Here is a 26,018-nt window from a genome sequence, read left to right on the forward strand (position 1 = left end):
CGTAAACCTTTTTTCGTTTAGGTGTTACTAACAGCGAACTGCGTGGAGAGTCGAGTGTATTAGGAAGTGGGTTTGTTCCGTTTCTTCATTTGATAGCAACAGCGTAACTACAACCAATATCAACCTGAAACCATATCTTAAATGGCGCTTTAGTAAAACATGGGTGGTCTAGAAACCATGAGCCGTATTAATTTGTGGCCTTAGAAGTGGAATTGTGCAAGCTTATTAGAGAGAGAACTTTGTAGCAGACACCCCAAGCTTCGAAGAAGAGATCACACAATATGATGATAATTATAATAATAATAATAAGAAGATGGATTGGAAGCATGAGTTTAAGGTACATCATTCCTTCGATGGCATCACAGCTACAATATGATGGCCAACACCCACCCTGCTACAACTATTACCATCTACTGCTACGAGGAGGATTGCTACAGCTTAAAATAAAAGTCCTACAAAATGTCCATCAAATGGAGAAAGAGCCAGAAAACGGAAGAGATAGGCACGATGACATCTAAGAATTGTAAGCTAGTACAGAAGCACCGGAGAGGCTACGGTAACCTTACCAGGCGGTTTCAGGGTCTCGCCGCCCGGCCTTGGCGGGTCACGGTCGGCAGCTTCCGCCAGGGGTCGAGGACGGAGTCCCGGAACCGCGAAGGCAGCGCCTGGCTCCGCCCGCGCTTCGATCGGACGATGGGGGCCGAATCGTCGCACGGATGGAACGAGAGCCACCCCGTCCCTGATCTCCTCTTCGACCCTTGCGCCACCCCCGCCGCTCTTCTCTCCGACACCCTCTCCTCTTCCGCCGCCTTCTCCTTCCCCGGATCCTCCTCAAACAAACCGCCGGAGACCTGCCGCACCGCCTCCAGGAGCAGGTCCAGGCTTCCATCGAATTTCCTACGATTCCCCGTCTCTTTTTCCTCTTGGTTTTCTTCTTTCTTGATGACCTCCGCAACCGCCTCCTCATCTTCGTCACCGTCGTCGTCGGCTTTCCTCGATGGAGCAGTCGTGATCCCGGACGATTCCTTGGCTTCCTTCCGGCTCTCCTCTCCGCCCTCCTCCGGATCGCATTCGCCTTCCGAGCTCCTCTCCGTCGGCGAGATGGCGCTGCCCTCCTCCCCCGCAAGCGGGGCCCTCCCCGAGCCCTTGTCGACCGTGGACTCCTCCCCGGACTCCACGACCACGCCGCTCTGCGCGGTGGGGCCCCCACCCTCGTCGTCCTCGTTTCCCGACGGTCCTCCTTCGATCTCCGGCGGTGGGGCCAATCGGAGGTTCAAATCGAGCCCGAGGCCGAGCCCTCCCTCACGCGCCGCCTCAGAATTACAGCCGCCGTGCTCGATTCGTGGAGGAGGGAGGGTGGAAATGATTGCGATGATCTTGGCCAGCCCGGCCTGGGCCTTCGAAACACCGACGCGGACTGAATGAGAAGGATGAAGCGGCGCCATCGTCCAACCAATCCAACCTTCTTCTCCTCTCATCTCGAGCTCCTCTACCCTCCGCTCCTTTTTTGTTTTTGTTTTTTTTTTTCTCTCTCTCTCTCTCTCCCGGAGCGATTACAAAACAGAAAAGGTCCCCCAAAAAAAAAAAAAAAAGCTGAAGCAAGGAGAGTAAATAGAAACGCGAGAGAGACAGATGAGGGGAGGAATTGTTACGAGGACAGGCCTCCACCTGGTTACTTGGGTTTCCAATTTTCTTTTAATTAATTAATTAATTAATATATAAAGTTTTCCAGTTGGCCGAGCTCGCTTACGCGTCTATGGCAGCTGACGTGTTTAGCTTCGCGAACGTCTTGGCAGATGATTGGCGGCTGGTTGGACGTGTCGCCACGTATTTTAGGGAGGCGAGGAGTGCTGTCCCGCAAGGGGAAAAAAGGGGGAAAGGGCGAGAGCAGACGGCAGGGGAAGCGCGTCGTTTTGGGCCTGGGGACCGGGTCGGCCCTGCACAGCCTGGGCATCTAAAAATCGTAGTCCGTGCACCTAAGGCTGCAACCGAGCCGGGAGCCAAATAATTACAGAGTCAAGCACGTTTTGATTCAAAGTACTCAGATTTGAAATTCAACTCTAACTCAATTCGAATATCCACCGAGCTACACTTGGGCTAGAGTTCTGGTTCGAACTCCAATATTAGTCATAATTAAAAATTATGATTAAAACAAAATATAACATAATATTATATTTTTAAATATTAAAATTAAAAATAAGCATCTTTTTCAGTGCATAATGCCTCTGCTCATACTCTCAACTAAGCATTAACGTAGTACATCTATCATGTGAAATAGAGGGGGTTATGATTCTAATCCTAGACATATTTGAAAAAAATGAACTTGGATAATTTACACCAGATAGATCTTTGTTCTTTCATCTAAAAAGAAAACCCATGTTGTACCAAAATTCAAGATAATTCTGAAATTGAACTAATTTAAATCGGTTTTCGAAAATCGAAACCGAAACCTAACTGGCCATCTACAAAAACTATTTGATACCGAAGTAAAAAATTCGGTTTCGTTGATCGGATTGATATTCTACTTTATATATAAAAAAATATAAAATAATAATATATATATGGGTCGGGTCGGATCGGATTGGGTCGGGCTGAGTCGGTTTGAACATATATATATATATATATATATATATATATATATATATATATATATATATATATATATATATATATATATATATATATGCGCGGCATATGGGCCGAGCTGGTTTGAATCAGTTTTCTGAAACTCAAACTGAAATTGAACCTTTTTTTGGGTTCAAAACTTTATGAAACTGAAACCAAACCGAATTTAGAAAAAAAACGGATATGAACTGAACTGCAAAGACCAGTTCAGATTGGGTTCGTGGTTTTAGGGGGTGTATGCATGTAGGTTTCTAACAATTGAATATCCTTTAGCAAGAAGTGTGCTTGTTATTTATGGATAATTTGTAGTCCCAATGATAATGATATCATTTGTATGCTAGGTTGCAATAATGAAAAGTCTGCGGCATCCTAATATTGTTCTTTTGATGGGTGCTGTTACTCAGCCTCCTAATTTGGCAATTGTTACAGAATGCTTGTCAAGGTTTTATCCTCGTATCCTTTTTTTGGCAATCCATTGTTTGCATCATGCAAGCAAGTCCAGTACACCATGATAATAATATTATTGTTATTGTTATCTTCAATTTGCAGAGGCAGCTTATATAGGCTTTTACATAGATCTGGTGCAAAAGAAAATCTAGATGAGAAGCCTTGTCTAAATATGGCTTTTGATGTGGTATGTCTACGTGTTCTCTAATGAATTTTGATTTATAATATCTGCAGAATCATGTGGGATGTTGTTTAGGTTAAGCAATTTGAAGCAGATTTTGTCTGTCCAATATACATTAGAAGTGTTAACATTGGTGCAATATGATTGGTTTATACAGGCAAAAGGAATGAATTATCTTCATAAGTGCAATCCTCCAATTGTTTGTCGCGATTTGAAATCCCCAAATCTCTTTGTTGACAAAAAATATACAGTGAAAGTCAGGCCCATAAATTGTCTCTCTACTCCCACAACATGATGAAGTTGTATAGGGCTATGATGAAGTACCACTGCTTATTTTAATATCATCACCATGTCATCTACGTTCTCATTATTCTCCCAGGAAGTGGACAAAGTTGCCAAAATGATGGGCCTATCATTCTAGATGATTTATTGGCATGCTAATTAGAAGGTAGTACTTGAACTCCTTTGCACCAGTCAAACAGGCATTTGACTTCGTGAACAGCAATTCCAATGAATTCAATAATCCACCAGTGCATTCCATTGACCAGAAGATTCTAATCTTTTTGGGGGATGAAGAATATTTTAGGCTTAGTTCATTCTTCATTAGGGCTCCAATTAGAATTATGTTCACTAATATTGTCTGATAAGTGAAGCTTGATGTTTCCTCTTGCAGTTTGCTGCTGCTGTTGTTTTTGAGGGCGGAAGGCTCGATATTCCTAGTGATGTAGATCCACGAGTGGCTAGTGTAATCAAAAGTTGTTGGGCTAAGTATGTGGATGCATCCAAATTCTTTTAAGTTCTGTTTGCTAATACTTCCCAACTTGTATTTTTTACAAGACTTCCAACACCTCAACCAGTTAATGCAGGAATGTTTCAGTTAACCTAAAAGTTGGGGTACGATGGTGCTCTTGGGCTCTTTATACGAATTTTCTCACCATTTGAAATATTTTTGGTGATCTGATTTGGAAAACAAAGCTTTGTCCATCTAGATCAGCTATGGTGCCCCCTTTAACCTGTAACACTCTGTCTGACATATGGCAGCCAACTATTTTCAGTTGACGTCACTGCATAGTCCTTTTTCAGATATTCCATATGCTTTTTATTTGTCTTTATATTAAAAGTTCAGGCATTTCAGTTAGAACTAAAATCTACTAAAATAAGTAAAAACTTTGACCTTTCATATTACATAATTCAAATATCTGTCTATAATAGATTTATAAAGTCGAACAAGCCATGAATTGTTTATGTATCATGCTCATTGAAATTTGACCTGTGAAGTTGTATGCTTCATCCACCAGATTTTTGAGTCTCGCTCCATGGTTCATGTGCTGATTACTGATGTTGCCACCTGTTAGGCTTAATATGGAAACTTAATGATGATAAACTTTTAAGACTCGATTCATTGGTTTTTAGCAATGTCTTGCAAAAATGTTTTTGCTTCAATCCATTTTCTTGGATCATCCTTCATGATTTATGACTATAAATCAGCCTGTTCACTCAGGCCACTGCACAAAATCCGGTTGATTTTTTTTTTTTTCAGTTTACTGCTACTATTTGCAGCCATGACATCTGGAGGCATCTTGTGGATCTGGTCATGCTGACTTAAGTTTTATTAAAGACTGAATATTCCTTTCATTTTAGGTCATGCTGGTCGTGAGCTGTTTGGTTGGCAGATGAAACCCATAGAATAAAGTTGTGAGCAAATTACAGCATTATGTATAATACATTGCTTCTGTTTCTGTTTGTTAGACAGGATAATTGGCACTCATTTCTCTTCTGTAATTGTTGGATGGTGGAGCTATGTGAATTGCAAAGCTACGAAGGCATATCACAAGTTGGAGAGTATGATTCCTTCTCTACCTTTATCAGCAAGTGTGTTTGCAAGCCAATGATCTGTCATGGAATCATGTGAGTTGCCTTGGAACTAATTTAAAAGAAATCATAGATAATTGAGTATATTTACATGCAACAGCATAACTTGAGCATCAAAATTTGTAATTGGGGGGATGAATTTGAGCAGCTTAATAGGTCATTCTCTTCAGCTTGTTTGATTAATATCTGTAGTCAATGCTCCTACATCAGTCGTTACACATGCCAACAACTTACATTTCTTTTAATATCTAATTATATTTACTGTAAATATACTCTGAATCCCTGAAGGAAAAACAATATGCTACTGTTATACGCATCATGTATTGTAATAACTATATTTTAGCGAACCGTCCTTTTAGTTTTTCTCTGTTCCTTTGCTAAAATGCTAGTCTTCTAACTGATGTTTATTAGTGTATATGAATAGGTATATATGATGCCATTTTTCGGCTGACCCTTCCTCTCAGTTCGTCTCATGCAGCACGAAGGATCTATTTTCCAAAATCACTTCCACTGCTTCTTTTAGATTGCATGAACGCACTCATAGTGAACAGTGCTTGCTTAAAATGATCACAAGCAGGAAGTTGTGAATCACTAAAATAGATAGTGCAAATAATAATTTAAAAATCCTACTCAGCGATGTTCGAATGTGTTGTAATCAGTTACATAACCATTGAACGCCATGGGATGGGCTTGTCTCAATACAGAATAGATGATCAGGGAGTGCTTCAGCAGGAGATAACCATGCAGGTCTTGACTGGAAAAGTGAGCAGCATTCATGTGGCGGTGGTTAAAAACTTTGGTGGTTTCTTGGTTTGTTACGGTTGAAATGGGAGCTGCCATTCAAGGGTTTATCAGTGAAGAAAACGAATAAGAAGAGAATGGGGATGAGTGAAGGCATAAGGTTTGGAGGAGGAAAAGGGTTGAAGTCTTAGGTTGGAGCGAAGGAACGCTTTTATGGGGTCCTGGTGCTTTACGGTGGAAAAAAGCCAGGAAGGATAGAAATGGACCCACAACCGAGTCTATGATGAAAAGTTTTTTTTTTTTTTTGGAAAACGGCAATTCATATAATTGTAACATGAGCACGTCCTGCCAAGTCACAAAAAAGTATAAAATACAGTAAAGACGGTAAATCTAATGTGATGGAAAATATTTAAAAACCAAAAAAAATATTCAAAAAATTATTTTTTTTAAAAAATAAATTTACAGACAATTGCGTGGAATCGACTAGCCACTTTATCATGGAGGCAAGTTAAGGAACACAACTCAACCCGTTTCCGGTTGGGATTTGCATGGTTATTTCTGCTCAGCGTTTCTTTAACTATGTATCTATGTATGTATGTATGTATGTACATACATAGTACGGGGCTATATAATGGGGGCTAGCCTTTCCCTAATATCTTTAACCTTTGATTCCAAATCACTTGGTACATCTACCACTTAGCTAACTATTTATTGTATTTTTTCAATCAGGCGTGACTATTGATTGGTGAGAGTCAGAAATATTGCATTTCCTACGATTTGGGGGAGGTAGTTTTTCACCTGATCATTTGGTAGATTGGCCCGTCGAGTTTACGGGTTGAGTACAAGTCAGCCAATCTCGGTCTGGCAACAGGTCAGGTCAGGTTCCCATCAAGGATCTTCAGATCGTTAGGTCATAGTTTATTATTTATATTTATACTTAACTATCAAAAATTATGCAATATATGAGTCTTTGGTTCATTGATCCAATAGCTTAGTCTAAAAAGAGAGATGATTTGCAGCATAAATTGTCCAAAAAAAAATGTGAAACCTATCTATTTAATATAAGGCCCAGAACTAAAGGGGCTTCTGCCTTATTGGGTCAGGAGGTTGGCTGGTCGGCTTCGGGTCAGGTGCCATGGGTCTTGGTACATAAGATCAAGGCCCATATTTTGTATTTATTTATTTTTTTGGTTGTTGATTTATTCTATACGGCGTGTAGCTTGCAGTGGCCCATTTCCACCAAGTCGGGTGGCCGTCTCGGCGACTTGGGTGGGTCGACCCTGCCCTCCGCCCCTCCCTTTCATGGCAACCATCGCCGTCCCTTCCATGGCAGCCAACAAAAGGATATTTTATGCTTTTCAGAAAATATCTACCCTGCCGCTGGCGCAAGCTTACCTCACGCCGCCGCGTAAATCCCGCGCTGGGGTTGTCAGTGTACGTGTCGCTCTATCATAGGCCATCGTGACGTGCCATGCACCCACTGGCCCAGCTGATGAGGCACGGCCTGCATTTTCTCGAACATTCGTGCGCCCGAGCACCTCCATTCTTCCCGATGGAAATCTCCAGTGAGGCGGTGGCGGTTGCTCCCTCCCCAGCCCTCTTTATAAATATCGCCCGCTCCCTTCCCCCCCTCCGGGCAACCCCTCACTTTACGATTTTCCATGGAGCTCGGCGATCAGCCGCCTCGCCTCCTAACTCCAACCCAATCCTCTCCTCTTTGTTCTTCTCCTTCTCCCATCTCTCCTACCTCCTCTGCTTTAATGGAGGCGGCGGGAAATCGCCCTTCTGGTGGGGGGTCGGGTGTTCTCTTTTCTTCCTCCTCCTCCTCCTCGTCTCCTCTCATGGGATTTGGATCACTCTCTGCTTCCAATCCCTATCCTTCTCCGCCTCTCGGGCCCGAGATGAAGCCATTCGGGGAAATCTTGGACTTCTCCGCCCAACCTCCGCCTCGTCCTGCGGAAGAGCTTCCCCCCTACCGTTTGGGGCCTTCGTCGTCGTCGTCGTCGTCGTTCTCGTCTGGGGATGGGGCGGGTGGAGAGAGTGTTGGGATCCCTCGGCCTCTGGAGGCTCTTCAGAGCGCGCCGATCTCGCCCTTCCTCTCCAAGACATATGAGCTTGTGGATGATCCCTCTCTGGATCCGCTCATTTCGTGGGGTTCTACTGGGAAGAGCTTCGTGGTGTGGGATCCCGTCGAGTTTGCTAGGGCCGTTCTGCCTCGGAACTTCAAGCACAACAACTTCTCCAGTTTTGTCCGCCAGCTGAATACTTATGTGCGTATTGCTAAAACTTTGCCGGAGACGGCTCTTGTTGCTTGTATTTATTCAGTTTGTTTCAGTTCGTATTCTACATTCGTTCTTTGCCCTTAACAAGTATTGGATGTTGACCAATGATTATTGCTCTGTAGATTGATTGCTGCTGAGGACTTTTGTTTATGTAGGATCGCAGTGTATCCTTTAATATTATTGACACACTACAGATTTCATGTAGCATCCTTGTATTTTTTCTTTTTCCTTTGTTTTTTTTCCTTAATCCTGATGTATATGCTCTTGAATCCGAAATATGTAAATAGGAGTGTGTCTACTTTTGAGACGAATGGTATGTTGTTCGGGACATCCAGCACTGTTTTGTGAGGTCCGTGGGAAATTCTTCTGTATTTTGTATTTGTTTTGTAAATTGTACAACGAACCTGTAACCACCAAACGAAAATATGACTTGCCAAGACTGGGCAGAATCTACGTCCATCACTTTTATTTACAAGGTTAGTTTGTTGATTACACAACTGCTTCCAGATTGGAGATGATATCGTGGAGTCAAGCTTACGTCCCAATGGGTAAGCATCAAAATTCACATAGATAGTACAGATATCAAATGAAGTATTTTAGTGCAACTAACTAGCATTGCCATTCTAGTACATTTTTATTCTGAATCATGTCTTCCAATAATTTCACGAATTCGGTTCTGTAGGTTCTATCTGTTTCATTTTCTCTTTGTGGTATCGCTTCACTTTCCCCATCTACGTCCTCATGCTCTGTCTCCTTGTCTTGTGGTGTTCATATGTTCTCTATTAGTGGCACAATCTTGTGGGAGTGAAATGTCAAGCGAAATGTGCTACTTTGCAGTGCTCTGTATGTTTATTGTTATATGCAATTGGGACACTCCATGAATCTGATTATTTCATATTGTGGTTTTTCCTAGTTCCTACGGTGGCTATGCTTTACTCTGTAGTCATCACATGCTGGACTAGGAAATATCAGTTGTAAATTTAGTAGCTGGTTTTAAAAAGATTGTGGCGATGCAGTGAAACCACTAAAAGGAGCAAGGTCCAAGTATAAGGAGGTCTACCCCACCACACAGACATTACAGCCGTTTCTAATGACAAATCCTAATTAAGATAAGAGGGACAAAAATATGAAATAGTATGAGTACGAATCTCTATAAAGGAGGCAATGTGCTGATAGCTAGATCAGGAGGCAACAAATTATATAGATTTAAGTGGGGGAACAAAGTGATAATTGATTTTGATTTGCTTTATCATCTTTTTAGAGGGTGTTTTATATGTTATCTCAACAACACTCTTCCTTCTAATTGTAGTGGCCAGTGAAAATGAAATGTGGTTTCTTAAATCAAGGAAAAGAGGAGCATTGGCAATATCCATAATAGCTGTGGGCATTGCCTGATATATGGCTTTAGTATTGGGAGTAAAAGGCATTCTACTTCTTGCCCCTTTTGATGGTGAGGGATTACTGGACTAACCAATTAGCATAAACTTAGCTTTGTGCTTTAGCAAGAAAACCAAAGAGATGAAAGGAGAATAGTTTCTTAAATCAAGGAAAAGAAGAGCATGGCAACATTCATAATAGTTGTGGGCATTGCCTGAGATATGTCTTTAGCATTTGGAGTAAAAGGCATTCTACTTCTTGCCCCTTTTGATGATGAGTGATTGCTGGACTAACCAATTAGCATAAACTTAGCTTTGTGCTTTAGCAAGGAAACCAAAGAGATGAAAGGAGAATGGTATAGATTTCTTAACATATATTGGAGAATGTGCGACTATTTAGGAGAGAGTGCATTGATCAGTCAACAAACTATATGACTGGACAAACAGTACAAGGCAAGACACAGCATGCAAATTAGATTTTAATTAGATCTATTTATTTTTATGTTTTTATAATTATAAGTTGAAAATCAGGAAGGTGTAGAGAATACTTAAACTATGGTATGTTGTCTCGATACGAGGCCTTATGCAGGTGCCACCCTGTTACTGTGTCGGTACGTCCGGTAAAGAAGCTAATTTGGCATACCGAGTGTTTGTATGCCCTCTGTACCGAGCCGCTTGGTTCGGTACAGTTTGGCATACCTTGACTTAAACACTTTCCTGATCTCTTAAGTAAATCCAAAAATAAGAAGGCTGAAGTAAAATAAAGTAAAATCTACTTTACATCAGATTGCAAGTAGGTTGGACATCTTGCTTACAAACAATCTTTGAGTTGCCATCGGTTTAATCGTGGAAGCATGATATGAGCATTGATAACATGCCCAATTAGGTAGATGCAGAATTGATCAACTTGTAGGTGTGCCTCTGGTTTGAAGACGAGGTGGTTTACAAAGGGGCAGTTGGAAGAACAGTGTAACAAAAATATTAATCTAATTGGTAGTAGATTCATGATGAATTGTAGAAGCCTGTTAAAAAACATGGTTGTCAAATGGTAAGATACATCTGTGAAGAACCATAGCTGTAATAACCCCTAATAAAGTTAATGTGAGGACATACAGTGCTGGATGTGGAAGATTGACTTGTATGTACATGCTGCAAGCTGTTCAGGCAATTGAAATTATAATGACCCCTAATAAAGTTACGGTGAGGACATACAGTGCTGGATGTGGAAGATTGACTTGTATGTACATGTTGCAAGCTGTTCAGGCAATTGAAATAATTAATAGGCAGATGCATTGCAGGAAGATGGATTGTAGCAACTATTCATGATCTATGACAGAGGGGATCATGGATTTCCTATCTGGGCTTATCTTCACAATTGACCTTAAGTGAAGTCTAGGAAATTAACATTATACTCTGTTTCAGTAGAAACTTTGTAAATTCTTCAATGGCAGAGTGATTGAGTTAGAGCCAGGGCGGGTATGACCTTGCAAGGTGTTGTCACTAGCCAATGATGGAAGTTAGTAAATGATGGGTCTGAACATTTCTATTGCATTTAACCTGTAAAATGATTTCGGGCATTTGAAATAAGGGTCTGAAAGATCTTATTTTGCAACAAACACATTATATGTATATCATATTATATTATTTCATTTTGAGAATATGGTGGTTATTAGCCAGTATTCAGGTTTCAACCTGAGATCTCTCATTTAGAGAGACCCACATTGTAGAATTACAATGGCTGTAGCACCTACGACATTTTAAACTATTTAGAGTATACTCTGGAAGTGCATAGAGTATAAATCATATGACAATATTTCATGTATATATGATTTAGCTGGTGAAAATGGATTTATCAAATGTTCAGCCTGAAGGGCCCCGAAGGATTCTTCTGCTTTATGGTTTTTGAAATGCTTTTCCAGAGGTACATGTTTTCTGAAAAGAATTTGAATCAGAAACAAAAAGCACAAAAAAAAAAAGAATGATCGGTCTTAATGAATATGATGTGCCCACATAAAGTTACTCTAGATCTGCTAGATTGTCAAAATATTTGTATTCTTAGAACAGTGGAAGAAAAATTTATCACCTTGTTGTGCCTTTGCTTGTATTTGGAGGCATATAGCAGCAATTTCTAGAACAGTTATGCCTCCATGCTCTGGGTTCTTAGCTGTTTCTTTAGATTTTTTTTTTTTATGCATGCGTATTTTCAATAAGCAAAAGCTAGATTCTCTTTATGTTGATTCTATGTTTCTATGTAATATGTAAAATCAGTGCGGCCTTTTGAAGTCTTTTGTTGTTCCCATGCCCTTATGCTTGAAGTGCTGCTAGATTTTAGTTATCTGAAGATGTGAAATTGATTCATGAAGTATTGTGTTGATTGTGCTTACTTCTTGGCGGAGGTCTCTCCATTTTTCCTTATTTTATTTGTGAATTTGTGGTCTTCTCACAGGGTTTTCGCAAGATTGATGTTGATCGATGGGAGTTTGCCAATGAAGATTTCGTAAAAGGAAATAAGCCTTTGTTAAGAAACATAAACAGGCGAAGGTCGTCTCAGGTTCAGCAAGTAGGTACTCAACTATGCTCTTCAGCTGAAAGGGGGGAGCCCAAATTGGAAGGTGAACTCCACACATTGAGAAAGGAAAAGAGCGCATTGATGCAAGAGGTCATTAGATTGCAGCAGGAGCATCTCGCGACAGTCCAACAGATGGATGCGCTGAACCAGCAGATGGAATCAGCGGAACAGAGGCAGAAGCTGATGGTGTCTTTCTTGGCAAAGGTACTTCAGAACCCGGTATTCTTGGCCCATCTTAAGCTGCTGAAGGGACAAAGGGAGATTACTTCTACAAGAGTAAGAAGAAAGTTCCTCAAGCAACAATTACCGAGCCAAAGTGATTTAGATGAATCCATAGAATATCATCAGACTGGAAAGAAGAGACTAGATTTGACCGGTTCTACTTCTTCTGCACTGCAAGGCATTGAATATGGTGCGAATAAACAACTTTCTGATAATCTTTTGCAAGATATGGTTGAAAAACTTGGTCTTGACACAAGCAGACAAGAACTTCTGAGAGGCTCAGATGAAACTGCGCTGGGGGTGCCGGACCCACTGCTTCTGGATGCCGATTCTGCTGCCATCCAAGGAGGGCTTCCAGAGAGCTCTCAGACAGACATGGGCTCCAGTGGCACCGAGTGCTTTGCATCTTGTCCTGAGGATATGACCCCAGAGAGGATGTTTTCAAATGCTAAAGTCCCTGCAACTGAAAGTGCAGGGCCAGACCCCAACACTGTCAGCTTCGAGGGAAAGAGTGTCATGGAGAAAACAGAAGCTACCTTTGGTGGTAGCGATTACGCTGTGTCATTCCCGGAAGACACCTTTCAGGAGAAAATGTTTTCAGATGCTATAGTGTCTGCCAACAAAACCGTCAGCGGGCAGGAGGAAATATGGAAGATCGGTCTTGAGGCTGGAGAATGTTCTTTGAGTTCTTACGACGATGTTTGGGATAGCCTTGCTCATGATGCCCCCAAACTGGAAGTTGCGGCTGGATCTGGTGAGCTATGGGATATCGATTTGCAAACACTGGGTGAAGATTTGGAGTTTGACGAGTGCTTAGGCAGCGACCTCTCTTACCAGGAATGGGAAAGTCAGTCTAGACTATTTGACAAAAATGATAAAGAAAAGATGGAACCATAGGATTATTGTGCCTTGACCATTACCCTTTTGGGTTACTTGTACCATCACCACTGTAGAACTCTCAAAAATTTGATTAATTAATATAATATTGATTTTGGTTGATTTTTTGGAAGTAGTAACTAGTTATTTCCTAACAAAATTATTTTTAATTTCATATAATTTTGTTACACTCTTGAAAGTTCAAAAGGATATTTTTGATGATAAAATCAGGAGCAAGATTTGCCGAATTGGTATCAAGATTTGCCGAACTGATATTAGGATTTGTATCGGTCGGTAGGCGACACGGTACGGTTGAAACCAACATGCATGATGGGGGGCAAAATAGATCATCCAACCCATAACAGAAGGGTCCCCTAATTTTGGCCCAATAGACACCAACGCCGATCAGACATGTCCTTGGTCCGGCCTGGAATCAGCTCGACCTCGGGCTTCACCAAAAGCTCCTCCAACCGTGGGTATTCGCTGATTCGCTCGACTAAGTTCGGGGCGCTTTCTGTATTCGCTGACTCGTCCGATTAAGTTTGGGGCGCTTCTTGTATTCGCCGACTCGCCCGACTAAGTTCAGGGTGCCTCCTGTACTCACCGACTCGCCCCGACCGAGCTCGAGGCGCCCTCTCCAGTAATATGCCCTGACCCTCGAGCTCGGGGCACTCCACCAGGCACACCTCGGAACCCGGGATGCTAGGCTGGCTCCAGCACCCGTCTAGTCGACCTCGCCAAATGCCTGACGCGATCTCTCGACGAGCTCGGCCTTGCCAACGGCCGCACCCATGTGCATGCCTTCGCTCTACTACGTTGCTGTGCATTGCGATGCCACTACGCATGCTTCGCTTACTGGCCCACGACAGCCAAGGGCAACACCTTACCATTCCCAAGAACGGACTCCGCTGTGTGCCCCAAGCAAGCTCAATCTGTGCGCCACTCCCACTCATGATGAGAACGGGCCAACCCTGCTACGGCTGTCAACGTCTCACCTGCCCAAAGACGGACTCCACCGCGCGCCACTCCCTCTCATGATGGGAATGGGCCATACCTCCACCACCTAAGCGCTCCTATCAGAACTATAAAGGATCCCAATAGGTAACGCCTAAGGGACTTTTGGCTGGACCTACGAAGCTCCACTCTAACTTGATCGTCGGAGAGCCCTCACTGGAAACATCGATGAGATTTTATACAGGTACACCGTCGGTCGCAGGAGGTGGCTCTTCTCGTCTTCCTCCGTACTTCGGCAGCTCCCCCAACTCCTCCGACATCGTCGCCCTCGGGCCACATTTGAACCACAACAATGCCGTTTTTTTAAAAAAAAATCAAGTTTGATTAATTGATAATAATTAACACGTCCATTTTTTTCAAGTTTTTTAAGTTTGATTAATTGGTAATTAATTTTTTATTTTTTTAATAATTTTAAGAAAATTTGATATTTTTTAATGTTTCTATAATTTTGGTTTAACCTAAATAATATATTTTGCTATTTTAAAGTGACACAAAATATAAAATAATTAATAAGATTTTGCATACTATAAGAAGCAATATAAAATATCCTAAAATCAATTAGTGAGAAAAATATAAAATAATACTATTAATTATATATATTTAAAATATAATATATATATTGATATCTAAAATTTCGTCGAGTGACAATATCTCTCATAGATTTTCAGATCATTAACATAGTTACGAGACACATCAGCCCATTTTTTTAACCAAATAATGTTATAGTCTTATATGTTCATCCCATAAGGAACGCCTCTAGCCCATATCTTTAATCAAGTGATGTTGTAGTCTTGTATGTTCATTCTATAAGGAACGTACTCTGGATTATAAGCACTCTCGAATTTCTTGCTAAAGCTCTAGCTTTGAGAGGTGTTATTTGGCTGATAATATGGCTGTGGAGGGGCCCATTCAAATGTATCGATAGCATAATCTGACCTACAAGATGCTCAAGATTGCATAGGATAATAGCCACTGGAAGACAATATCTCAGATATATTGCATCTATATTCGTATGGGTCATAGACTATCTAGAGTTGTAAGTAATAAGATCCAGTACAACTTAGAATCTGATATATTTATGGATCCTACTCTACGTGCGAGGTTATCTGCAGCTACATTGTGTCCCCCTGAATGACCTCAAAGAGCCCATCTCCTTTATGCAATTATATCATTGCGGGCTTTACTAGATCATGCACCGTGGTCTCTATTTTGTGTAGCATGGATAAACTGGGACCACATGTGACTCGAAGACTACCTTGCAGTTGTATCTCATATACGGTGGTCCCATGTTCTTTACTCCCTCCTTAGCAAGTAAATCCGCGACCATCAGAACTGTCATCGGTACTGCTCTTGATCTCTGAATCTGAGTAAACTGGCTCTTCCTCCACACTCTTCATGGGGGATGCAAGTGCCTTTTCTTTTCTTTTTTTTGGAGGCGAACCTCGCTCATCAAGCTTCAACTTCTATTACTAGGCCATAAGCTATCCGATTATAGAATCATCCTCATCATCAACGAAAACACAATGAATCAGATCTGTGTACTTTAGCTCTACTTCCTATTGAATGCACTTCAACCTCAACCTCAAATTGTAGTGAACACATACAAGAGCATTGACGTGCTTCTGTATCAGATGGTTTCTCTGCTTGCTGTGGATAAGGACGGAGGTAGACCAATTATGCTCACAGTTGCTTGAGGAGACTGTTTGGGAGAGGATTCAGATAGCTAGCCCTTTAAGATTTTTCGCGGACAAACCAAAATGAATCCATCATTTAGCTGCAAAAAATATTAAAAAAATTATATATAAGATAGTATCATATTAGTAACCATCTAATGTTAGGTAAATATTCTCCTGATATATAATATACTTGGATTTATACTTTTCTTACTTACTATAGCTGTCGAACTCTAAAGTTGTTAGTGCCCTTTTTAAATATTTTTGTTTATGAAAAAAAATCGTATTGTAATATGTTAATATATAATTGAAGATACCAGTTAACTTACACATATCACTTTAGTTAATTTACCACTTCTAGATATAGGGTCGCAGCTTCTAGATCAGACTCAATCTTGTAAATCACATTACACAAAGTAGCCAGAAGTTCGTCATCCATATCGATTCCAGGTATGGTGTATTAAAACATCGGGATCAGGTAGTATGCTGTAGATAGAGTTCGTAATTGTTTTAGTAAAATTATACAAGTACAGGAGTGGTCTAATATTCAATATTCTTGCTTACTTATTAGATACAAGTTCTTATCCATCTGGTAGTCCTATTGCCGCTCAATGATGTCGATGATATCAAAGCAAGTCCCTGCTAGATGCCACCTCCATCACCATCTGCCACATACTTCTCCCTTCTGCACCCCTTCCAATATCAGAAATTGCACAATTTAACTGATCATATGCAACTTCTCTCCTTCCTCAATGTTGAGATTTATGAAATCATTCATTGAAAAAATATACATAGATATCTTTCTACATATGATTACTATTTTTAGGATCAATGCACAATTTTTCTTTGAATCAACAAAAAAAATTATCACAAAATCGATTTACAACGATGAAACAAATCGAGAAGGAATTGATGAAACAGATCAAAATACAATGAACTTTATTTCGACTATAAAAAAATCATTTTATAATACTAATATCAGTAATAATAATTCAAATATTTATTATTATTCAAATATTTATTATTATAATTATGATTTATCCTCCTTGTCCCAAGCATATGTATTTTACAAATTATCACAAACCCAATTACTTAACAAGTATCACTTGAGATCTGTACTTCAATATCCCAAGACCCATTCTTTTATTAAGGATAAAATCAAGGATTATTGTATGACACGAGGAATATTTGATTCCAAATCAAAGCAAAAGAAAATTTATAAGTCTGGGAAAAATGAATGGAAAAACTGTTTAAAGGGCCATTATCCAAGACTTGTATCATTTGATGATGCCATGTGAATCGCTAGAAACATGTGAAGTGTATGGCTAACCCAATAACGAAAGTTTCGTGAAATCACCACTTGTCCCAAAAGCTTAAGCTGATAGGAAAAGGTAGATTTATTTATATATTTTATATTTTCTTACACTCCTCCTCACATGTAGGCTAGACTTTCAACTCAGGACCTCTGCGCTGATACCATGTTGAAATCACCACTTGTTCCAAAAACTTATGTTGATAGAATAAGATAGATTTATTTATATATTTTATATTTTTTATACTCAAAATTTTCTCTCAAATTAGTCAAAAGCCTATGCAGCTTCCAGTGCAGTTGAATCAAGCACATAGCTTCCACAGAACATTGCTCAGCAGGCCAGCGCTTTGCAGAATTTACCACCTCACTCATCGCAGCCGCCTCAACGACTGCAAAACTCATCAGCCTCTTCAGCGCCATTTACTCAGCAGTCATGCCCGCGCGCTCCTTCCCACGCGGACCTCCACCTGACATCGTCTGCTGGATGCCCTTTATCAGTCCCAACTTCATGACCGGTTCTCAAGACGACAACTACAAGAGCTGTGCTCCCTCTCCTGCCACTGCCACCTGGTCCTCTCCCCTCAACTATCCAGTCTTTTGAGTTGACCAGTTGCTAAAGGTTTTATGTCATCACTAGTAACTGAACATTTAACCTCAGCTGAGAGGCCTCATCAACTTCGGAGTCAAAGCAGTGGTTTCCTAGCAGCTCAGCAATGTGGGCTCCTTCAACCTCAGCTAACATTTCTGTTACTTCACCTTGGTGAAGGAACATTTGGTCCCTGAATCTTCTGCTCCAGTGAGTGCTACTGTAATACAATCCACTACTACAGAATTGAAGGACTTTATTGGCATTGACATTAAGCCAGCAACCGTGCGGGAGCTTCATTTTTTTGCGATTAATGGCCTTTTTGATGATCTAAAGCATCAGCGCAAAACATGTGCCCTAGGCCCTGTTTAGGAGAGCTGTTAGTAGTAGAGCTTTGGAAAGTAGAGCTGTTGGAAGTAGAGCTGTCTGAAGCAGAGCATTTATAAAAAGCTGTTTGCTGTTTGGTAACTAAATTTTTAAAGTGCTGTGGCACTTTAACATGTATTTGGTAAACAAACTGAAAAAATACTTTTGTGTGACAAAATGACCATAAAGGACAGTACTAGTATTATACAACAGAGCATAATAAAATATAATACGTATTAATACATAAATATATGATATAATATAATATTAATATAATGTAATATAATATTATTATAATATAGTACTATAACATTATGTATTATAAAATAATAATTTAATATAATATTAAATTATTTAACATAACATATCAATGTATTATGATATAATGTAATATAATATTATATTTATAGTATAATACAATAATAAATATATAAAATATTATAATTATTAGTGTAAATTAATTTTTCATTTTTCTAATGACCATTTATCTCTCTAACAAATTTTCTAGCTAGGTAATAAAATTGGTTAAATAATTACTAATATTTTTATTTATTTATTTAGATCGGATTATTTGCTACTCACTCATTATTTTTCTTTTTATTTATTTTATTTAGTTATTTATTTATTTATTATTTTATTTCATTGAAATATAGAAGGGTCGCCGGCCATGGGTGGTGGCCGGCATGGCGGCTGCCACTGTGGGCAGCCACGAGCTCCCAAAACAAAAAAAAAGAAAGAAAAGGAAGAAGGAACAGAGGCGGCGACGTTGAGAGGAAGAAGAAGATAGAGAGGGAGAGGGAGAGGGAGAGGATGGGTGAGAGAGGAAGAGGTGGAATGAGGGTTTTGGGAAAAAAAGTGAGATTTAAATGGGGGTATTTTGGTCCAAAAAATAGCTTTCCGATAAAGCTGAAAACAGCATTTTCGAAAATCTCCAAATTGTAGCTTCTCCCCAAAAGCTGTTTTCAGCTTCCCGCAAAAACTGAAACAGCTTTTCGGAAATTTTACCAAACATTATTTTTTATCTAAAAGTACTTTTGGAGGGCCAGAAAGAACTTTTTGGCCCTCCAAAAGCTCCTCCAAACGGGGCCTAAGATTCATACTTCCACAGCAACTTCACTGTCATGTAAATTGGCATGCCTCAAAGAGGTCTGAGATAAGTGATAATGTTAGATGTTTTTGAAAATTATGCAAATTTAAGCTGCTGGCTAGATGGAAGTGCAGGACTGTCATGTGGGCCAGTGTCTGCTGCTACTCTGAAAGAGATGGTCTCAAATGGAGGAGCATGTGAACCAATAGTTCCTGCTGATGAAAGCGAGGTCATGCGTGCGGTACGAGGAGAACCATTGACCATTTGTAGATTTTTACACGCGAAAAGGATGAGTGGATGTATGGAGATGCATGTTGGTTTATTAATAAAATATTTAATTTAAAATTTTGAAATTTTAGAATTTTATATTGGATATTTATCAAAATATAAATTTAGTTAAATATAAAAAATTATCTTAGACTCCCACATAACTTAGTTTTCCAAATAGCTAAGATTTAATTTTCTACCTTTAATTATCTCTCTCCCCTCTTAAAATTCTACGAAAATTCTAGAGACACATCTCTAATTATTTCTCACGCGATACTTAAAAAAGAAGTATAGAGACGTACGCTTTCTTTTCTCACAAGACATCCCAAAGGATACTTCACAAATAGACTCTTCGGAAGACTTTCATAGATAAAAAGATGTATTATATGAAGGGATGCATCCAATGAAAGAATGCTTTGGTATCTAATCATACTCACCCTTTCACATCTATAAATATAGTAAGGCTACAAATGGGTCGGTTTGACCAGTGACTTGCCCCATCTTGACCCACTTAGACCTGACCTGACCCATTTTAGAAGACCCGTGGGGCAGATCAGGTCCTAAAAATGGATCCGTTCCATTTTTCAGATCGGGTCTGGGTTACTGAATTCAGATTATTCCTTTATAATATTTTTATAAAATAAAGACAGTAATTTTTAGGCAATATATATTTCCAACTGTCTAAAAATGTGATCTTGATTACACTAAAAGTTTCCATTTGATCATTTATCAATTTAGTTCAATTGCATAGGACTAAATTTGGTTTTAATTATATAGAATTAGAAAGCTATGAAAGTTTTTTTCTTTACAAAAATTAGTCCTTTTAGAAAGTCATATTGCTCTGAATATAGTGCAAATATATTTTTTGCAACTTTAAAAAGCATACAGAAATTTTATGTAGATTTAAGATATTTACAGAATTTTTCTGCATCTTTAAATTCCGTGCAGAAATTTTCGGCACATTAAAAATCTATAGAAAATTGCTATAGCTTTAAAAGCCGTACATATTTTTTATAGCTTGAAATTTTGTACAATCTATTTTCTGTAATTTTTAATTTCTGCGCAGCTTTTAAAAGTGCAAAAGTTTTTTGCACAGATTTTAAAAACTGTGCAATATTATTAGTTGTTCTCCAAAAATATTATGTTGCTTGGAAAAACATACAAAAATAACAAAGTTAGATTACTTGTTATATTTATTTGTGTGGTTGTCTAACTTTATTGATATTATTGCTCTTTATTGTATTTATTTCAAAACCTAAAATCTAACTCAAAATATGATGAATCAAAAGAGTACTAACAAAAATATGAACCAGTATATCAAGATTCGTCATAAATTTGTAAGACAACTCAAATATAGTAATGCTTTTTTTTTTGAAATTTGTCGAGTATGAGAAAAATTTGGTAGATGAATCAAGAGTTTGTCTAAGAGTGGAGACCTAGAATCATCGAGTAGGATGGAGCTTAAGCCCATTATTTGGTCACTGACAGCAAAATATCCAATCTCTGTGATTAGAGATCCCATGAAAGAGGTTCAATGCGGTAGAAATAAAACTTATTGAGTGATTGTATTAGAGCACATTTTTTAGAGTATATCTCCTCCCATCCCTATGATGAGTGCTCTTATCAGTGACAAACAAAAGATTGAAAATGTTGAGTTATACTCTTAATAAGCCCAAGATAGGAAATATAGGGTATTAGTTCACAAATATTCTTGGAGGACTTACCTATGTGAGAAGTGTCATATAGGTAGGTTTGGGCTAACCCTAATAAAATTCTCATGAAAAATTAAGGTATTAAACGTGAGGTCTTTAAATGACGCTAACCGCATAAAGACCCAATTGATCCGTACTATGTATGTGACAAGTAAAATTCTGAGTCCAAGGATCTAGTTCAAGATCTAATCAACTATGATTCCTGCAGATAAATACTATCAACACTAAATGAGGTTCAAGTCCACGGGACACCTCATCCATTTGCATAATATAAGTTGTCTAGTTTTTCTGCTTTTTGTTTTTCAAAAGTTTAAATCTTTTATGGAGAATTGTTGGAGTTTTAATTAAAAAAATTAAATTTTTTTATCCCCCAAACTTCAGTTTTTTTAAATTCTTTAAAATATCTTTTTGTGAGACGCCTCTTTTAGAAGATTTGTGACTTTTAGAAAGAAAATGTTGATTTCCAAAAAGATATGATGTTTCCAAAGGTAGAGTCTATAAATAGACTCCTTCGAGATTAATTCAGAAACAATATGATCTTTCTCTTTCTCACTGGTACTCTGTTCTCTCGAGAATTTCTTCTAGAGACAGAAAGTTTTGCAGCCTTCAACTTTCTACTTTCTATCCCTTTTTTTTATTTTTTGGGTATTTGAAGGAGTCGGCCAGGTCAAGCCTAGCCTCCACAGCAATCGTGCTCATTAGGAGAGTATGAGGCCAAGCCGGGTAGTTGTACCTTACCGCAGACTTGCGCGCATTTTTAGGACAGTATATATCACACGTCTCGATTCGGATAATTTCTTTCCAATCTTTTGATTTTATTTTAATAAATTTTTTTTTTATAATATTTTTATAAAATAAAGATATAGCAAGTTTTAGATAATCAATTTTCAACCGAGGTGGGCCACGGCACAGATGGTAGCTGCCCTTCCGATGCCGTACGGAGAAGAGGATGGTGAATCCATTTTGCTGGCCAACGCTGGTACTCAGCTCAGCCTTCCGGGTGCATGATCAGTGTGGAATGAAGATCTGAGGTGACCCTCGGTTCCAGCCAAAACAACTCCTACTCGTCCACATTTCCCGTTGTAACTCATCAAAGAGGAATGATACTGCATGAAAAAAAAAGAAGAAGAAAAAATCTTTCTTCCCATGTTCTGATCATGGCAATAAAAAAGTATCATGTTGGAGGCACATGCGTCCGAACTGCTGCATGGCATCAAGTCTCTGAAGCTTTAACAGAAGTCGAGCAATTGCAGCATGCTGGGGCCACAATAATTGCATAGCATGAAGAGTTACAATAATTATATGCACAAAGTTCCTCTGTCCGGTAAATCATGGTTAATCTTTCCTTCTTTTTCTTGGTGGGTCGTCTTTCTCAGTCTAAGTGATCATAGTTGGTCAATCTTTCGAGTTCGGCATTTGTTTGGACTTTTGAGTGAGAAAAAAGGTCGTGAGCTGCTGACCTAACGGAGACCCGTGAAATAGGTCCGGCTCGCGGTGATGTCCTATGGCTCGATCTGGATGCGGGACCTTTCAGCGAGCCTTCCACAAAATTGGCCAACCCGTCCTCCTCCTACCCTAATGTGTCCTTAATTAGTATCAGGCCTACCTGCAGAGCCAGTCTTCCGCTCCCACCGCAAGCTGCACCCCATTGATGAAAAGATAAAGATAAAGATAATGGGACGACCACTTTTCTCGGAGAAAGGTTTCTTGGTTTGATGGCAGGTCACTTTGTCCGGGGTAGTGGAGGAGGACGAGTTGTTGGAGGGAGCGACGGGCTGCACGGCATAGGCTTTATCGTCTGGATCCACTCCGCTAGATGATACTTTACTTTAGGGTTTGCCATCTCAAAGTACTGGATGTTTGGTATATCTCGTGATCATCCCAAGATCAAAGGTGATATGGATGGAGATGATGAGATCATCATTTTTGGTTGCATTATGATGATCCTATGGTGCAGTGATCTAAAATCAGTTATATTTCTCGAATCACTGTTCAACCTAGTGACGGGATATCCATTTTTAAGGTCGAGCATCCAAGATTACCCCAAGGCAGGGATTCTGAACTAAAATTTAGAGATAAAAATATCCCTTAGTCTACCAAAAAATATTAGTATACCATTAATATATTATATTAATATTACATTATATATTATATTAATATTATATATTGTATTTATGATATATATATTATTGTAATATATTATTAAGCATATTATTATCGTATTATTATTCAATGACATTTTTAAATTATACTAAAAGTATATTATTATATTTTATATTTATATAATGAAATGATTCAATATATTAGTTCCATTTTCTTTATTTTCTTAATCAAAATAAATATTAATATTAAAAGAATAATATATTATAAGTATAAATAAAAAAATATTAATTATATAATAATAATTAATATACCTTTATAGAATTAATAGTTTATAGGACTAATAGATATATTTTATAGAATATATTAATATTTTATTATAATATATTTTATATGATTAATAAAAATATTTTTATAGAATATATTAAGGACAGTTTTGGCAGTATATGGTTAGTAATATTCGATTTTCATAGAATACCAAATAGGTTACTCATCGCAGCCTAGGAATCTTTAATTACTAAAATATAGCATACCAAATGTGATGGTCACAAATCATCAAAAATTTGATTATTCCATAATAAGAATCATCAGTAATGTAAGATCGCCTTGGTGATCCTATTTGGGTCAGCAATGCCACCTTATTGTTCTAATCATACACTCTTTTTGGCCTCTTTCTAAAAGTTCGAAGAAAGAGACTCGATCAACCATGGGGCAATGATGTTTAACAAAATCAAAAAGGGACAAGACTTGTTTAACAAAATCAAAAAGGGACAAGACTTGTTTAACAAAATCAAAAAGGGACAAGACTTCCTCGAAGATCCTGAATGGACCCATAAATTAGATGCTAAAGATGAGTGTCATAAGAAAGTCTACCTGGCTTATCCTTGTCATGTGATTTCCAAATGGGTAATCTATCCTTGTTCTCTCTCTCAAGTTATTATTATTATTATTATTTTGATAAAGACTCGGTCAAATGAGGCAAGGCCGAAGGTAAATACAGAATATGCTGTGTTGATGTATTACCGTACCCCCCATATGATCGAGTGATCACCTGTACCACTCGTCTCTCTGGCGCGCTCCGGAGTCGAGATCGATAAGTGAAAAAACAAAACTAAAGCTCTGAATAGGTCATCTCTCGGCAACAAGTGGAGAAGGAGAAAATAGTAGTTGCATGCTAAGGTACTTTCGGTTCATATAATTCCCACTTACAATACTTGGCAACATGGCCGCAAAACATACTCCATACTATTATAAGCCCGTTCCAGGTTATCATATCATAGGGTTTGGTGAGAAATATTTCATATATACTAGATACTCATGACAACAGCCTTGTAAGAACCGATCATCGGTGGTTTGTTCAAGTTGAGATGCGTGCTCGCTTCCCTGCTTGTTTCCCCTTCTTCTATGGCTTATGGTGCTGCGTGTAGATGTAGTCCAAATGGGCCTCAGAGATCATCCTCCTCTTCAAGCATTCCTCATCTTCTTCCTGACACTCCTGCAGTACTCCCATTAGATGAAACGGGAAAGAAATAAGTAAAATAAAAGAGGGAAAAAAAATCCCGCATCATGGTCTTGCAACTTAAAGAGAGGGATAAATCCTTGTCATTTTCACGACTATACTATACTACAGTAATAATTATGCAGTGGGCATAAAGAATGATGAGAACAAAACAAGGAAGATTTATATGTACACTCACCTCCCGGGAATATTTTTCCTCCGTCTCTGCTGCATCACCCGGTAGTGGAAGATCATCAACCCTCACATCTTGTCGTCCTACGAGCAAGAGAGCAGGTCAGAGGCCAGAAGAAACATCAGGAAAGACTTCTATCTCATCCTGCAAGCAAATGTAGAATAAGGAGTGTGAGGAGGAGTTTAAAGAGTTTATTACCAGGTTCTGGCTGTTGGAGGAGACGAGAAGCTCTTGTTGTGTGGACGGAGAGGATGATGACGAGGAGGAGGAGGGGAAGAAGCACATGGAAACGAGAGGTATGCTTCATGATTCCTTCCTGCCGAGCTAGCAAACTGTGGCCTGGGGAGATGGGAGGATGGGTGGGTCATTAGGGTGATATTTATACATAAATTCATGAGCACAGCGCACTCGAGAGGGGGAAGAGGAGGAGGAGTCCGCATAAGACGAGATGAGACGGGAACCCCAAGGACCAAAACCGGCAGTGCAGCTGCCAATACCTCATCCTGTGCGTGGGGACAACCCCGCACTTACTTTCTAAACACACAGGGACACGCACCTTACGGCCGTACCCCACCAACGTGCCCATGTCATCTCTCTCCTCACACCCATGGCATGGGGCTCTCAGACATAGCATCCGCAGAGAGAGAGAGAGAGAGAGAGAGAGAGAGAGAGAGAGGGGGTAAGGGATGGGGGAAATCGGGAACCGTGTTGCTTTTAGTAAGGAGAAAAAGAACCAGTCAATGATGCAAGCACCGATTGCGAGCCCCGTGAAGGAACTTACTAAAGAAAATGGTGGCGCCTATGGATGAATGGGGTAATATGCGGCTAGGGATGATCACGGGGTGTTGTCGTGCTTGGGTGCCTGAAGCATTGCTCTAAATTTTAATAGCATGGGAGGTGTCGATGGTGCAAGGATTGGTTTTGGGTCATCATCACCAGCATCTTTTACGTCGTTGCGGGCGACTACTCGCCGGTAAGTCAACTGCTGCACTGTGATGTCAGCTTGCCTTTAACAGCTG

At 39.4% G+C, this 26,018-nt stretch overlaps 2 protein-coding genes and 1 long non-coding RNA gene across 3 annotated transcripts; 2 read left to right on the plus strand and 1 right to left on the minus strand.

Moving 5' to 3' along the window:
- The first annotated feature begins 7,401 nt into the window (after positions 1-7,401).
- On the plus strand, positions 7,402-13,314 carry LOC120103778 (heat stress transcription factor A-3-like). Its single transcript, XM_039121251.3, has 2 exons — positions 7,402-8,136; positions 11,971-13,314. Exons 1-2 carry the CDS (start codon positions 7,528-7,530, stop codon positions 13,210-13,212), a joined length of 1,851 nt encoding a protein of 616 aa, XP_038977179.3. The 5' UTR covers positions 7,402-7,527; the 3' UTR covers positions 13,213-13,314.
- On the plus strand, positions 8,211-8,476 carry LOC149751484 (uncharacterized). The gene is made up of 2 exons (XR_016398199.1): positions 8,211-8,312; positions 8,436-8,476. It is a non-coding gene; the product is annotated as an uncharacterized LOC149751484 (long non-coding RNA).
- An 11,161-nt stretch (positions 13,315-24,475) lies between the features above and the next one.
- On the minus strand, positions 24,476-25,404 carry LOC120112106 (uncharacterized). Its single transcript, XM_039130688.3, has 3 exons — positions 25,198-25,404; positions 25,006-25,082; positions 24,476-24,803 (listed from the first exon to the last, which is right to left on the minus strand). Exons 1-3 carry the CDS (start codon positions 25,304-25,306, stop codon positions 24,711-24,713), a joined length of 279 nt encoding a protein of 92 aa, XP_038986616.2. The 5' UTR covers positions 25,307-25,404; the 3' UTR covers positions 24,476-24,710.
- Between the last annotated feature and the right edge of the window lie 614 nt (positions 25,405-26,018).

This window comes from Phoenix dactylifera, chromosome 13, assembly GCF_051530095.1.
Source record: "Phoenix dactylifera cultivar Ajwa chromosome 13, Ajwa_hap1_PhDact_Kaust_v1.1, whole genome shotgun sequence".
Lineage (NCBI taxonomy): Eukaryota > Viridiplantae > Streptophyta > Magnoliopsida > Arecales > Arecaceae > Phoenix > Phoenix dactylifera.